This window comes from Wyeomyia smithii, chromosome 2 (genome assembly GCF_029784165.1).
Source record: "Wyeomyia smithii strain HCP4-BCI-WySm-NY-G18 chromosome 2, ASM2978416v1, whole genome shotgun sequence".
Lineage (NCBI taxonomy): Eukaryota > Metazoa > Arthropoda > Insecta > Diptera > Culicidae > Wyeomyia > Wyeomyia smithii.
In genome coordinates this window covers 118,149,408-118,166,065 of record NC_073695.1, presented here as the reverse complement: position 1 = coordinate 118,166,065, position 16,658 = coordinate 118,149,408, and the positions used below count along the sequence as shown (strand labels likewise).

Here is a 16,658-nt window from a genome sequence, read left to right as displayed (position 1 = left end):
AGTTTGGTTTTTATGAATCTCGACCAAATAAAGTTTGGAAAGAAGCTACGCCAGCTAATGTTTCAAAATTGATGGATTAGAGTTGTGGCATTTGTTTGAAATTAAAGGCTTTTAATGAAGTGAATGTAAATTTTAAAAATTCACATTGTTTCCAAAAATCATGAATCCCTCTGTCGACCTAATAAGCACCTAACAAAATATAAAAAAAGTCTCTGAAGTTGCCTAAGTTTTTTGCATAATCACAAACACCACTAACACACTTAATTCACCCCGTGTATTCGTTATGCCTTGAACCCCCTTATAGTCGTCTGAATAAATGAAACAGATTGTTATTGTGGAAACGATATTTTTGCGTGTTTTCGAGAGATCCAGTTTAAAAAGTTTTCATTTTCATTTCACCAGCAAATCGTTCAACAGCAACAAATGGTTCAGCAGCAGCAATTGGCTCAACAACAGCAACAGCAGCAACAACAGCATCAGCAGCAAATACACCAGCAATCGTTGCATCATCAAGCCCCGATGGGTACTGCACCTCAGCAACAATTACAACAAACGCCTTCTCACCATCAGCAATCACGTTTCAATGATTCGTTTCGAGCTACAATGACCCCATCTACCCCAGCGGTGCATTCTCAGGCGTCACAGCATTCTTTGGTTGTAGAAACACCAAAGATAAGCGTTGAACAGAGTGATTCCAAGAAAGAACCGCCAGTAAAGATTGTAAAAGGTTTTCTTGCCGTGTGTCAAACTTGCGGTTATACCGGAATTGATCATGCTAAATGTCAGCGTTGCAAACGTATTTTCACTGATCCACCTCGCAGGATACCGGAACCTGACAAACCAATGATATCGCCACATCCACCACCACTGGTTCCGACGGCTACGTCAACCCCGGTTCATACAAAAGTATTACTGTCGAGTGACAAAGCTGGTTTAGTTGGCGGTCCTGAACGTGAATCATTAGTTGGTATTAAGGGAGTAACATTGCAGAAGAAGACATCACAGAACTCACTCGGAAATATGTTGTCTATTCGGGGTATGGCGCGAGGCGGTGCGTCGGCTGCACGCGGAGGCCGAGGTGGTCGTGGTAGGGGTACGTCTTCCAAGTATCAGGATGTGGAGCCGGTGGTTTTCACTCTGAGCAGTGACGACGAGGACCACGAATCAGCTGATAAGGCTAAAAATGGAGGCAACGTGGCACCGGTATGCGGCCCACAGAGGGTGAGAAGTTGGAGTTGAACCTTAAATATAGAATTCTAAGATTTTTCGTTCCCAACAGGCACCAACACCAAAGGTTATGGAAAAACGTGAACCACTTAAATGTGAGCCAGTGATAAATGAGAATGATAGAATTGAAGGTAAGTTGGTTTTTGTTTCTTTGAATTTAAAGCTAAAAGAATGGATAACTGGAATCCACGATATAACCACGATATAACGATATCCACGAAGTTGAGGGCGAGGGGAGGAATTGGGACGTAGAAAAGGGTGACATCCGCGAGATTAATTGTCAATTAGGTGGAAGTCGAGCTGAAACCCTCGAAAATTGTATAAATTTTTCGAAAATGGGTAGACTTAGTGCAATTGAAAACGAGCGTGCTAACTCTCAAAATTTTTCATAACCAGATGATTCCACTACAATCTGGGGGGAGACGGGGGGTGAGAGCCAAATTTTATCGATAGTATCGATAGAATCCTTAAATTTTCAGCGTTATCGATAATTATTGATATTTTTCTCGCATTGGCATTCAGCGAAGCGTTATATTGCGTGTAGCAAACATGTAGAATTGCGTTACATGGAGGTGGGTGGGTATTGAAAATGGCCAAATTCCGCGTTATGTAATATTTGAATGGTTCCTAATAGATCATTGCACCATGACGTCACCAAACAAGAAGAAGAAAGAGATTTGACAGATGTCGCCGGTTTGTTTACATGGAAAGTTTTTGGCTCGAATAAAAAAGCGGAAGTTTCTTGTTAAAAATTGCGTTTCCAAGAATAAACCAAAATATCACAGTAACGAATTCGCATAGGCGAAGAGTTTTCACATCTTTTTCGTACTCGTATCATTCATTTTCACTCCGATAACATAAAAAGTGAATAGAACACCTTGTAAACAAACCCGTGGGAAGTGTCAGAAAAGTGAGGTTATTTTTCGTGTGCAATGATCTATTGCAGCCCAATGGCATCGCGCCTCGTTTCAAGGGCGAACATCTCAACATATGTGTAAACGAGATAGCATATCATCGCCACTTTTCATACACCTTTATCTGACAGCTGACAGCGGGCACAAATGAGTTTGAGCCCAGGACATGAGTTCATTGTCATTAACTGTTACTCGGTATACCAATTATGATGACAGTTCTACAAGGTATGCTATTCACGTCGATGCATTAGTATTAGTGATCGTTATGAACTTTTTCCAATTTTGTATGAAATTTGAAATGATTTGCATTTTAAACTAAACTTATGAAACATACTTTCCTGAAAAGTTATAGAAATGATGTTGAAACCTGTTTTATTTGTTAGGAATACATCAACATGCTGCGGTTTAGGTAAAATATGCTGTTTTTCTTCAATTTGCCGGTAACCTTTTCGCACTTTTCGTTTTTTTTTGTACTCTAATAGCGCTTCTAAATAGAGTCGCTTATGTTTCATACAATAACAAAAGTCATGAGCTATGACAATGACTAAGATTTTGCTCCAACTATTAGAAATATAGCATTTTTATATATTTTATTTCGACATATTGCCGCAATTTTTCGCACTAAATCTAAATTAATATCAATTTCTAGTGTGTTTCAACTGGAGATTCACGCTCCAACCAAAAAAAATCAGATATAAAACAACATAAAACGAGAAATTTCCAAAAATGTTCTGAATTTCATACAAAACGCGAAATTTTTCATAACGAGATTTGTTTCTGTGCGTTGATAGACAAAAATGTAGCATACCTTGTAGAACTGTCATCATACTTGGCTCGGTATAGACCTTTTCACGTACGAATGTGTTAGTGCAACCAGTTGAGGAAAATATTTACAAAGAGCTGTTTTGTTTGTAATGCTATGTTTTTAGCAGCTGGACAACTATTCAGTTAAACACTCATTATATGTTTTAAACTTGTTTCTGAATAATTTTTTCATTCGTGGTCAGAAACCGGAAGAAGCTGCTGAACATTATCGACCAAAAATGGTAAAAAGTGATAAATGTCGAAGCAACGAGATGCGATGATTTTCAGTTTGGAAGAAACAAAAGCAACTTTACACGGGTTTACACGTTTACTAGTATGCGTAGGTGAAAAGTCACTTATCTCTAAAGGGATGCCAATCAGCGTTGCCAACCCTCCAGTTTTTCCTGGATATCTCAAGTTTTTTTTAAGATCGCCAGTGAAACAGTTGAAGGTTGAATATTTTCAGTTTTTTTAAAAATTGTTCCAGTTTTTTCAGTTTTCACCACTTTTTTTCAACTGATTCCCATTACATGTATGGTTTTTTTCAGTATTTTGTACATTCATGCCCCTCGGTTGTAAGATTTTAATCGAAATACGCTCTATTTCAAGTACACCAGTGACTATAATCTCCATCAGTAAAAAAATTTATTTTTTTTTATTTCGAATTCTTCCAGCTTTTTATAAAAAAAGGTTGGCATCGCTGATGCCAATGGCTCGCCCAGGGGGGATTTACTGCTGTCAAAATTCATTAGGGATGGGAAATATCGACTAAAATGGCTATCGATAATTATCGATAAATTCCCTAATACCATCGATAACTATCGATAATTATCGATAGTTTGACAACTAGAACCAGGTGGAGAAAAACAACAAAATGTTGCTCCCGTTGTGGACAGGAACAATATTTAAAAGTTTATTCGCACACATAATTCGCACTTAGGCGAAATCTTGTCGTTGTCCGTATAAGGTAGAGTGAGCGAAAATGAGTATCCATCAATTTTCTAACAATTTTAAAGAGGATTTCATGTGAAAGCAAACAATCATCGAATTCTCTTTAAACAAAGCCTAGGCCATTATATTTTTTCAGTTCTGGCATCATTGTGGAGTATAAATGCCAATGCGAGGACAATATCAATAACTATCGATATCGGGAAAGCTTAACGATTCTATCGATAGCCGGCAACTATCGATACTATCGATAATTATCGATAGGTTTCCCATCCCTAATTCATATATGTGTGCGTCATCGCAGATTAACTCTGGTCCATGAAGTTTGTTGGTCCATGACGTTTAAAAGGTTTCCTGTGTGGCGAGGAAACTTCATGATTTTTAGCTAATTGCAGGCTGCTCCCACCAAATTTTACCACGCAACGCAGTATGAATAAAAGTTTTCCGCGATTTCTAGAGTTTTGTTGAAAAGAACGTTACAATTATACTAAATTTTACTTCAATCAAAACGACAAAAACCAAAACAACCGGACGCCTTGTTGCCAAATATGCTGGTCACGGTTACACGATATTTGACAGATAGATTCCCCCTGGGCTCGCCTAATTGCGATTTACGATGCAAGTAAGAAAGAGATGCCAGAGATTTTTTTGCGAACTAAGCTCATGTCAGAGATGCCAGATATTTTCGAAAATGTCTGCAACTGCTCGAAAAACCGGAAAAATCTGCTTGAAGTCTGAAAAAATCCATCCGTGATTCGGAAAAATTGCGCTCACTGCGTTTTACAGCAAATCTGCACATCTGGTATCCCTGGCTCAAGTTAGCCTTTATTCGGTTTATTCCACCCCTATGGCATCGCGCCATGTTTTAAGGGCTTACATTTCAACATATGTGTAAACGAGATAGCATATCACCGCCACTTTTCATACATCTATATCTTACTGCTGACAGCGGGTACAAATTAATTTAAGCCCAGGACATGAGTTCATTATCATTCACTGTTACTCGGTATAGGGATGACAAAGGCTCGGTTTATTCGCGTTGAAAGAGATTTTGAAGGCTTTTCGCACCTACGTGAACTCTCATATGTAATTGCCAAAATCTGCGTGATGACGGTGATGACAAAAGCAAAAACATTTCCTTTTTCTTTTTCGCACGCAAAAACAAAATATCAGCAACACCGTCAACGCGATTTCAAAGGCTATCCTCACACATATAGCGAATTTCTTTATTCCATCAGCTCACCTCGTTTTGAACTGGAAGCAACCTAACTGCTGCCAAAACCCTTCTTTATTCGTTCGATTTTGACCCAGTATTGACCTGGCGTGCTGCCCGAAGCGCACTGTAAAATTTGTCAGCTTCAACCCACCTCCGGACGTGCTTAGTTAGTAAACAATTATTTGGCATCTCTTTCTTACTTGCGTCGTAAATCGTAAACTAGAGTAAACACTTTCAAAATTATGAAAACTTGTCAGTGCCATTCTAAACGTGCAAACTACCTATTAAATTCGTGTGGAGAAAAGAGACTGACACTCTAATGTCGTATTCGTTTTTACGGTGTAGCTACAACAGGGCTACACATTTGTCCTGTAACTGTTTTTTGACCTTTCCGGACTACACCAAAACTACACTTTTTCTGTCCGGGACTAACCGGAAAGAGACAGGGTGTAGTTTGAAAACACCAACAACAAAAACAAATGCCGTCAAATGCCGTACGAAAAAAATTACAGCTGAGTGTAGTTTCGTTAGTGTACCCCGGGACGGTGAAGCACGGTTTCGACGAATTCGACATAAGAGCAAGCGCACCGGTGAGTTGCATTTGAGTTGCTATTTTCACCACGCTGGCCGTTGCTATTTTGGATAGCAACCCATTTTCGCACCGGTCGTTGCTAATGGGGATTACCAATTCCACTTTTTCTTTTTCACACCGGCAGTTGCCAATTTCTGAAGACCGTCACTAGCCAGCGTTGGCAAAATGTTTGTTTGTGATGTATTTCGCATATTTTTTGCGTATCTAGTAATAACCAACCTATCCGTCAGTCAATCTTTTCCGGAATGATCTACGTTCTTTTTGCTTCATAAAATGTTCCCTCCATTTCACGCAACTTCGTTTTAACTTTGTTTCCGTTTTCCCAAGTTATCGATAACATAATTCTTTTGCAGGTTTTTTTACTTTTGCGTACATGGATTTTTTCATCCTTACATGTTTATTTGAAGTAATTTCGTAAAACTGGGCACGTCCCGCAACGTTGGCTAAAACGACTATTCTACTGAAAGCTGGCGAACTTTCATTAGTTGTATTCTGTATTCTATGATGTCTTGGTTCCCACAGTTTGCTAATTATATTTGAAAATTTGCCACCAAAAAAAAAACTTGAATATAGAACGCGGAAATTGTTCTCGAGTATTTGGTTGATTCTAGTGATGAAGAAAGTGATTTCGCAAAACAAATTTCCTTATACGCGATTAAGAAAAGGGTTTTTTGGAAAGATTCGGGGCGGCTCTCAGCCAAGTAAATAGCTAAACATTGACCGCCATACAGAGGAAGGTGCCATCCAGTGTTTTAACAATATTTTTATGGGAAACACCGGTCAATACAGATGACCATTTCCAACGCCGCTTTCGAACGCATCTCAGGTTGTTTTTTAAGATTGGAATAGCGGTAAAGGAGAAAAATGGTTTTTTATACAACGACCGAACTAAACGGGAAAATAGTTGGTAATACTCCCGAGCAGATTTGCTTAAACCTTCCAGGTATATTGAATAATATTGGCCAATCTTGTGAGGATTTGCGCTCTCCGCATCGTGTAGGTTGCACACCAAAATGCCAACCAAAATGGCCATTTCAATAAAAAAAACTATACAAAATGTTTACCTGCCCGAAAAAACACCCTGTGCAAAAATTCAGCTCAATCGGAAACAAAATTGAGTAGTAGTTCACGCCGACACTTGCGTTCTACGACGTGTTTAACAAGCGAGGCAAAACATCTCGTCTTCCGTGGCCGACCAATTGAGTCCGCATTCGAAACACTCATCATCTTCGTAATATTATTACGAACAGTCACTATCGAGCACAAAAAAACAACAGTTTGACATTTCATCAAATAGCAACGATTCGGCTCGTTGCTATCGCGTTGCCAAATTTAATAACTCGCTACTACCCGAGGTGGGGATTGCTGTTTCCCAAACCAACATAGCAACGCGCGGTTGCCGCGTTATGGTGGGAGTTGCCAAACTAGCTTGAGAAACTTCAATTTAGCCACTGATGGGCTTGCTCTAAGCATTATATCACCACAGACAGTGTTGCAAATTTTCACTGTCAGTGATAGGTTCACAGTTGACACTGACAACTGCGTTTATCAGTTTCAACACGAACGAGCTGAAAATGATAATTACTTTCAGCTCCAATCAGTGGACATTGATTACTTTAGCTATGTTTATGGGGTGGAGGATCTTCATCGCCTACCTGATTCATCGACTTCATGCAATGGATTGGCTCAGAGCAAATAATTTCGATATTAATTAGGACATATCATTTATTTCACTGATATAATTTTCACTGAGAATTGACTCCGGTGACATTCAATATCAGCTTGAAGAGAGTGAGAGAAAAATCACAGGAAGGTTGTATACGAAGCCACGACCGCAAGGTTGAAGTAGAATACTTTTACAAGAAAGATAACCCGGCTGCTTGGGTGTCAGTCATTTTTTTCAAGTAAATAAACGTTGACCGTTCATTGGCAGTATTGTAATCCCACTTTGTTTGATATTTTGAATGAAGTTTATTGAATATTTTTAAAAATTTGCGCAAATGAGCAGTTGAAGTGCTGCCGAATTGTAGTATGCACATTAAATACGACATCATTGAACGGGAACGGAACAAAGGCTACTGTTATGCAGAACGCGAATGACGGCTCGATGCGATTCGCCTTACCGTGGTGAAATGTACAGCTCTTTTAACGGCGAAGTAGAGCTATACATTTCAACACATTTCGTGTCTTGCCGAATCGCATCGCGCCGTCATTTGCGTTCTGCATAATCGTAGCCAAGTATGAATGTAGATGAAGATAATTAACTTTGGATTATAGCGCAAAACGAGAAAATATTACCTCTTCAAATATTCATTTGTGTTCATCAAATTTCAGTTGTTCAATTTAATATCTGATGAAATGTCTGTTGATAATCTGATGAAGGCTTTTATGTAGGCCAAATAATGCATTCCCAATTTACTAGGTCCATAATTCTGTCGACCGTGCTTGGGGAAGCAATCGTATAACGACCAATCAGAGGTCGAATTTTGTGTTTTGACAAGGCTTAAGAATTTTCAATAGTACAATAGTTCGAATAAAAAAATTGCAATTTCCTGCATTTGGTAGGAATCTTAGAAGATTTTCTAATCGATTACTGCAAAAACGAAGGAAATCCATCGAAAACTAACCGATTTATTGGCATTTGAAATTGGACATATTTCCTCCTCTTTTTGGTTTTAGATTTTCATTTCACATCCCTATGTAGCCGAACTTCCTGAGAGAAGTATTCTACTTCAAAAGCATTTTGCGGTTCAAAATCGGTTGCTAATTACAACCTTTGAGCTGCCCTAACATTGGGGGAATTAAGATACACGGACAACATGCACTGTGGAAGCTATTTCACATTCAGTAAATTAGACGGGTGCGACAAATTTAAATTGCTAGGATGCAACACAGAATACTTGCTTGCGTTGACAAAAATTATTAACTTTCAATGACTTGTTTATTTGCCTTCAAAAAGGCATTTTGATTTCCAAAATTGGATTTCCTGATGGCAATCTTCATGCTGCCCCAACACGGGGGGAATAATGACTGTCTGGCGACACACGCTGAGAAAAACCGCGCTGCTCCTGAGACGTGGTGACCAACCACAGGGCTAGTGCTGCTGCTAAGGAAGGACGACTGCTGTTGTCGCTGTCTAGAACTATTATGAGCGGCTCCGGCTGAAACAGGCTCTTATATAGGGATGAAAATAGGAATGAATTATTTTTCGTAGGTGGTGGAATGATATAACTTGAAAAATATGTGTGATTTCATTCCGGCTCAGAGCGATCATTTGATAAGCTCCATCTCTTTTTTTAGTTTCTAAAGTTTTTCCTCAGTTTCGTAGCACGGATGCACAAAAATGATTTCTTGTCGAGCCGGACCGATAGCACTCTCATTGAAGCAACAAAATAACATGTTTTGTGTCGTGTTGTGCAGCTTGGTTGAAGAAAATGTTCCCGTCCCCGTGTCGCATGTAAGCAGATTATTTCGTTCAGTAGACAGCAGATAGTGTATCCAGCGAATAAACACCGATGGTGCTCTCATACACGCAACGGTTTTAACCCGTATCTTATTGCGGTTTGTAACATCAAGCGATTTCGTTTGCTCGCTGTTGCGTGTTGCATCATGTTGCAACTTGGCAGCTGGAAGACGACGAAATTCTGTTTACGCTGATTGATTGAATCGTCTTCATATTAGCTCTGCATAGTCGAACTAACTGCTTTTGTTAATGCGTTCTAACAGGGCAGTTTATTATTCAATGTCGGTTATGCTGATCGCAGTGTTTGCGCTGCCCCTACAGTGGGGAGTTTACTAAATAAAGTAAAAATTAGATAACTACAACAGAATTTGATTGCATCCCGCACAGAATGTCTGCTTGTGTTGATGCCAGAAAATTATTAACCTTCAATTATTTTTTTTATTTGCCTTCAAAAAAGCTTTTTGCTGTTCAAAATCGGTTGCTAATTACAACCTTTGAGCTGCCCTAACATTGGGGGAATTAAGATACACGGACAACATGCACTGTGGAAGCTATTCGCATTCAGTAAATTAGACGGGTGCGACAAATTTAAATTGCTAGGATGCAACACAGAATACTTGCTTGCGTTGACAAAAAGTATTAACTTTCAATGACTTGTTTATTTGCCTTCAAAAAGGCATTTTGATTTCCAAAATTGGATTTCCTGATGGCAATCTTCATGCTGCCCCAACACGGGGGGAATAATGGCTGTCTGGCGACACACGCTGAGAAAAACCGCGCTGCTCCTGAGACGTGGTGACCAACCACAGGGCTAGTGCTGCTGCTAAGGAAGGACGACTGCTGTTGTCGCTGTCTATAACTATTATAAGCGGCTCCGGCAGTAACAGGCTCTTATATAGGGATGAAAATAGAAATGAATTATTTTTCGTAGGTGGTGGAATGATATAACTTGAAAAATATGTGTGACTTCATTCCGGCTCAGAGCGATCATTTGATAAGCTCCATCTCTTTTTTTAGTTTCTAAAGTTTTTCCTCAGTTTCGTAGCACGGATGCACAAAAATGATTTCTTGTCGAGCCGGACCGATAGCACTCTCATTGAAGCAACAAAATAACATGTTTTGTGTCGTGTTGTGCAGCTTGGTTGAAGAAAATGTTCCCGTCCCCGTGTCGCATGTAAGCAGATTATTGCGTTCAGTAGACAGTAGATAGTGTATCCAGCGAATAAACACCGATGGTGCTCTCACACACGCAACGGTTTTAACCCGTATCTTATTGCGGTTTGTAACATCAAGCGATTTCGTTTGCTCGCTGTTGCGTGTTGCATCATGTTGCAACTTGGCAGCTGGAAGACGACGAAATTCTGTTTACGCTGATTGATTGAATCGTCTTCATATTAGCTCTGCATAGTCGAACTAACTGCTTTTGTTAATGCGTTCTAACAGGGCAGTTTATTATTCAATGTCGGTTATGCTGATCGCAGTGTTTGCGCTGCCCCTACAGTGGGGAGTTTACTAAATAAAGTAAAAATTAGATAACTACAACAGAATTTGATTGCATCCCGCACAGAATGTCTGCTTGTGTTGATGCCAGAAAATTATTAACCTTCAATTATTTTTTTTATTTGCCTTCAAAAAAGCTTTTTGCTGTTCAAAATCGGTTGCTAATTACAACCTTTGAGCTGCCCTAACATTGGGGGAATTAAGATACACGGACAACATGCACTGTGGAAGCTGTTCGCATTCAGTAAATTAGACGGGTGCGACAAATTTAAATTGCTAGGATGCAACACAGAATACTTGCTTGCGTTGACAAAAAGTATTAACTTTCAATGACTTGTTTATTTGCCTTCAAAAAGGCATTTTGATTTCCAAAATTGGATTTCCTGATGGCAATCTTCATGCTGCCCCAACACGGGGGGAATAATGGCTGTCTGGCGACACACGCTGAGAAAAACCGCGCTGCTCCTGAGACGTGGTGACCAACCACAGGGCTAGTGCTGTTGCTAAGGAAGGACGACTGCTGTTGTCGCTGTCTATAACTATTCTAAGCGGCTCCGGCAGTAACAGGCTCTTATATAGGGATGAAAATAGAAATGAATTATTTTTCGTAGGTGGTGGAATGATATAACTTGAAAAATATGTGTGACTTCATTCCGGCTCAGAGCGATCATTTGATAAGCTCCATCTCTTTTTTTAGTTTCTAAAGTTTTTCCTCAGTTTCGTAGCACGGATGCACAAAAATGATTTCTTGTCGAGCCGGACCGATAGCACTCTCATTGAAGCAACAAAATAACATGTTTTGTGTCGTGTTGTGCAGCTTGGTTGAAGAAAATGTTCCCGTCCCCGTGTCGCATGTAAGCAGATTATTGCGTTCAGTAGACAGTAGATAGTGTATCCAGCGAATAAACACCGATGGTGCTCTCACACACGCAACGGTTTTAACCCGTATCTTATTGCGGTTTGTAACATCAAGCGATTTCGTTTGCTCGCTGTTGCGTGTTGCATCATGTTGCAACTTGGCAGCTGGAAGACGACGAAATTCTGTTTACGCTGATTGATTGAATCGTCTTCATATTAGCTCTGCATAGTCGAACTAACTGCTTTTGTTAATGCGTTCTAACAGGGCAGTTTATTATTCAATGTCGGTTATGCTGATCGCAGTGTTTGCGCTGCCCCTACAGTGGGGAGTTTACTAAATAAAGTAAAAATTAGATAACTACAACAGAATTTGATTGCATCCCGCACAGAATGTCTGCTTGTGTTGATGCCAGAAAATTATTAACCTTCAATTATTTTTTTTATTTGCCTTCAAAAAAGCTTTTTGCTGTTCAAAATCGGTTGCTAATTACAACCTTTGAGCTGCCCTAACATTGGGGGAATTAAGATACACGGACAACATGCACTGTGGAAGCTGTTCGCATTCAGTAAATTAGACGGGTGCGACAAATTTAAATTGCTAGGATGCAACACAGAATACTTGCTTGCGTTGACAAAAAGTATTAACTTTCAATGACTTGTTTATTTGCCTTCAAAAAGGCATTTTGATTTCCAAAATTGGATTTCCTGATGGCAATCTTCATGCTGCCCCAACACGGGAGGGAATAATGGCTGTCTGGCGACACACGCTGAGAAAAACCGCACTGCTCCTGAGACGTGGTGACCAACCACAGGGCTAGTGCTGTTGCTAAGGAAGGACGACTGCTGTTGTCGCTGTCTATAACTATTATAAGCGGCTCCGGCAGTAACAGGCTCTTATATAGGGATGAAAATAGAAATGAATTATTTTTCGTAGGTGGTGGAATGATATAACTTGAAAAATATGTGTGACTTCATTCCGGCTCAGAGCGATCATTTGATAAGCTCCATCTCTTTTTTTAGTTTCTAAAGTTTTTCCTCAGTTTCGTAGCACGGATGCACAAAAATGATTTCTTGTCGAGCCGGACCGATAGCACTCTCATTGAAGCAACAAAATAACATGTTTTGTGTCGTGTTGTGCAGCTTGGTTGAAGAAAATGTTCCCGTCCCCGTGTCGCATGTAAGCAGATTATTGCGTTCAGTAGACAGTAGATAGTGTATCCAGCGAATAAACACCGATGGTGCTCTCACACACGCAACGGTTTTAACCCGTATCTTATTGCGGTTTGTAACATCAAGCGATTTCGTTTGCTCGCTGTTGCGTGTTGCATCATGTTGCAACTTGGCAGCTGGAAGACGACGAAATTCTGTTTACGCTGATTGATTGAATCGTCTTCATATTAGCTCTGCATAGTCGAACTAACTGCTTTTGTTAATGCGTTCTAACAGGGCAGTTTATTATTCAATGTCGGTTATGCTGATCGCAGTGTTTGCGCTGCCCCTACAGTGGGGAGTTTACTAAATAAAGTCAAAATTAGATAACTACAACAGAATTTGATTGCATCCCGCACAGAATGTCTGCTTGTGTTGATGCCAGAAAATTATTAACCTTCAATTATTTTTTTTATTTGCCTTCAAAAAAGCTTTTTGCTGTTCAAAATCGGTTGCTAATTACAACCTTTGAGCTGCCCTAACATTGGGGGAATTAAGATACACGGACAACATGCACTGTGGAAGCTGTTCGCATTCAGTAAATTAGACGGGTGCGACAAATTTAAATTGCTAGGATGCAACACAGAATACTTGCTTGCGTTGACAAAAAGTATTAACTTTCAATGACTTGTTTATTTGCCTTCAAAAAGGCATTTTGATTTCCAAAATTGGATTTCCTGATGGCAATCTTCATGCTGCCCCAACACGGGGGGAATAATGGCTGTCTGGCGACACACGCTGAGAAAAACCGCACTGCTCCTGAGACGTGGTGACCAACCACAGGGCTAGTGCTGTTGCTAAGGAAGGACGACTGCTGTTGTCGCTGTCTATAACTATTCTAAGCGGCTCCGGCAGTAACAGGCTCTTATATAGGGATGAAAATAGAAATGAATTATTTTTCGTAGGTGGTGGAATGATATAACTTGAAAAATATGTGTGACTTCATTCCGGCTCAGAGCGATCATTTGATAAGCTCCATCTCTTTTTTTAGTTTCTAAAGTTTTTCCTCAGTTTCGTAGCACGGATGCACAAAAATGATTTCTTGTCGAGCCGGACCGATAGCACTCTCATTGAAGCAACAAAATAACATGTTTTGTGTCGTGTTGTGCAGCTTGGTTGAAGAAAATGTTCCCGTCCCCGTTTCGCATGTAAGCAGATTATTGCGTTCAGTAGACAGTAGATAGTGTATCCAGCGAATAAACACCGATGGTGCTCTCACACACCCAACGGTTTTAACCCGTATCCAGCGTTGCCAGGTCATTTTTATAAAAATCTGGAAAAGGAAAAATAAAAATCTGGAAAAAATCTGGCAGTCATTTCGTGGGGTGAAAGGTTAATTTTTGGGATAAAAGTCTTGGGGTACGCAAAATTTGAGGTGACAAAATTGCAAAATTTCGCGCCAAAATTTAAGTGATGACCTTTTTGTGGTACAAAGAAAATAAAATCTGGATAAAATCTGGATCATCCATGAAAAATCTGGATAATTGGACATCAAAGCTGTTTACTTGGATACATGTTCAAAAATCTGGATAATCCAGCTAAATCTGGATACCTGGCAACGCTGCCCGTATCTTATTGCGGTTTGTAACATCAAGCGATTTCGTTTACTCGCTGTTGCGTGTTGCATCATGTTGCAACTTGGCAGCTGGGAGACGACGAAATTCTGTTTACGCTGATTGATTGAATCGTCTTCATATTACTCATGTCTTCATGCTTATCGCAGCCTTTGCGCTGCCCCTACAGTGGGGAGTTTACTAAATAAAGTAAAAATTAGACAACTACAACAGAATTTGATTGCATCCCGCACAGAATGGCTGCTTGTGTTGATGCCAGAAAATTATTAACCTTCAATTATTTTTTTGTTTGCCTTGAAAAAAGCATGTTGCGGTTCAAAATCGGTTGCTAATTACAACCTTTGAGCTGCCCTAACATTGGTGGAATTAAGATACACGGACAACATGCACTGTGGAAGCTATATTACATTCAGTAAATTAGACGGGTGCGACAAATTTGAATTGCTAGGATGCAACACAGAATGCTTGCTTGCGTTGACAAAAATTAATTACTTTCAATGACTTGTTTATTTGCTTAAAAAAAGGCATTTTGATTTCCGAAATTGGATTTCCTGATGGCAATCTTCATGCTGCCCCAACACGGGGGGAATAATGGCTGTCTGGCGACACACGCTGAGAAAAACCGCGCTGCTCCTGAGACGTGGTGACCAACCACAGGGCTAGTGCTGCTGCTAAGGAAGGACGACTGCTGTTGTCGCTGTCTAGAACTATTATGAGCGGCTCCGGATATTTTTTTTTGGATTCAATATTCTTTATTTTTCTTACGGTATTTTAATTATACATTTGTTTTTTGAACATTGTGAGAGATTCAATTTTATCAACTTTTCAACTCTGATGTTTTTAATGTACTATACTGCCGGTACCCGGATAACTGTCCCATAATGAAAAACAACAAGTTGAGAAAACGGCGATTTAATATTATCCGTGAATTTTCGGATTTCCAGCAATTACATCCAGAACCAATGGCCATAACAGTTTCATGGCACCACAAGTTTATCGTTGAGAACAAAAAACCATGGATGGAATTGGTTTTACGCTATATAACTTGAAAAAAAAAAAAAGACAAAATGGGACAAAATATGCGGGTACATTTCAAAAGTACTCGCATATTCCTTCCCATCACATATAAATTCAACCAGCAACCGGCAGTATCATTGACAACGTAGATTGTACTACAGAAAAACAACATTAGTCTAGTTAACTAAATGACATACTTCTATATGCCTAAAATAATCCAATATACACTAATCTGGAACAAAATTATATGTTTGCAGTTTGTACCACTATGCAGTGGGACTGTAATGCGGGTACTTTTAATATGGGACAAAAACAACTTGGTATTTTTTCCATGTTTTTCCATACAAAAGTATCAATTTTAATTTTTTCCCAGAAAATATGATAACAATTAAGTCGATTCCCGATGATAACTCAAAAGTGATCAAAATCAGTATGGGACAGTTATGCGGGTACCGGCAGTATAAGTGTTACTACTTTTTCCTTTTCTACGTACATGATTTACATTTTAATGCTCGGCATTAGAGTTTTAATTATTAAATAAATATACCTAGCTACTTATAAATAAAGCTCACGAATGAGCACCGCACTAGAGTTAAGTGCATTGTTTTTAGTGTTTTCAGCGTGTGCAGAGATTATGTTTTCGGTCATATCGATACCAGCTATTTGATGCACTTCTGATGTTCGGGTTCCGAAGGGCACGTTCAAGATCATTTTCAGGAACTTGTTCTGGATCCGTTGAATCTTTTGCAGGTGGTTTCTCGCGCAGGTTCTCCAGATCGACGAGGCGTATAGAAGCATCGGCAGGATGACCTGTTTGTATACCGTCAATTTATTCACGACGGATAATTTCGATTTTCGGTTGATTAGCGGGTACAACTTCTTCATTAGCACTAAGCTTTTCGTTACTGTTTGTTCAATGTGGGGGCGATAAAGTAGCTTATGATCATAGGTCAAACCAAGGTAGCGAACATTTGACGACCAGGGAATATCCACATTGTTCAACCGAATCTTTGTTGTCGGCACCAAACGTTGACTATTCCGATGTGGGAATAAGTTGTACAGAACAGGACCAAGGTTGCTGCCCTGTGGAACACCAGCTCCTACGTCGTATGGGTCAGACAGGCCACCCAGCACACAGACCTGAGATTTGCGCAGCGTAAGATAGTTTTGCACAATCTTCACTAGATAAACGGGATAATTGTAGCGCTGTAGCTTGTAGATAAGCCCGTCGTGCCACACGTTGTCGAATGCTTTTTCTATGTCCAGGCAGGCCATGGCAGTTGTTTTAGATAGCTCCTTGTTCCGATTGATGAGTTTTGTTACTCTCTGCAGTTGA

At 39.8% G+C, this 16,658-nt stretch overlaps 1 protein-coding gene across 2 annotated transcripts in view; it reads left to right on the top strand.

Annotated features, from left to right (window-relative positions):
* The window catches only part of LOC129724727 (uncharacterized), a 36,613-nt gene that overhangs the window by 3,827 nt on the left and 16,128 nt on the right, over positions 1 to 16,658 (top strand). For both annotated transcript variants that reach the window (XM_055679860.1, XM_055679859.1), the window contains 2 exons: positions 403 to 1,221; positions 1,280 to 1,358. In XM_055679860.1, the coding sequence (XP_055535835.1) occupies positions 403 to 1,221; positions 1,280 to 1,358 (898 nt within the window). The remainder of the gene's footprint in view (positions 1 to 402; positions 1,222 to 1,279; positions 1,359 to 16,658) is intronic.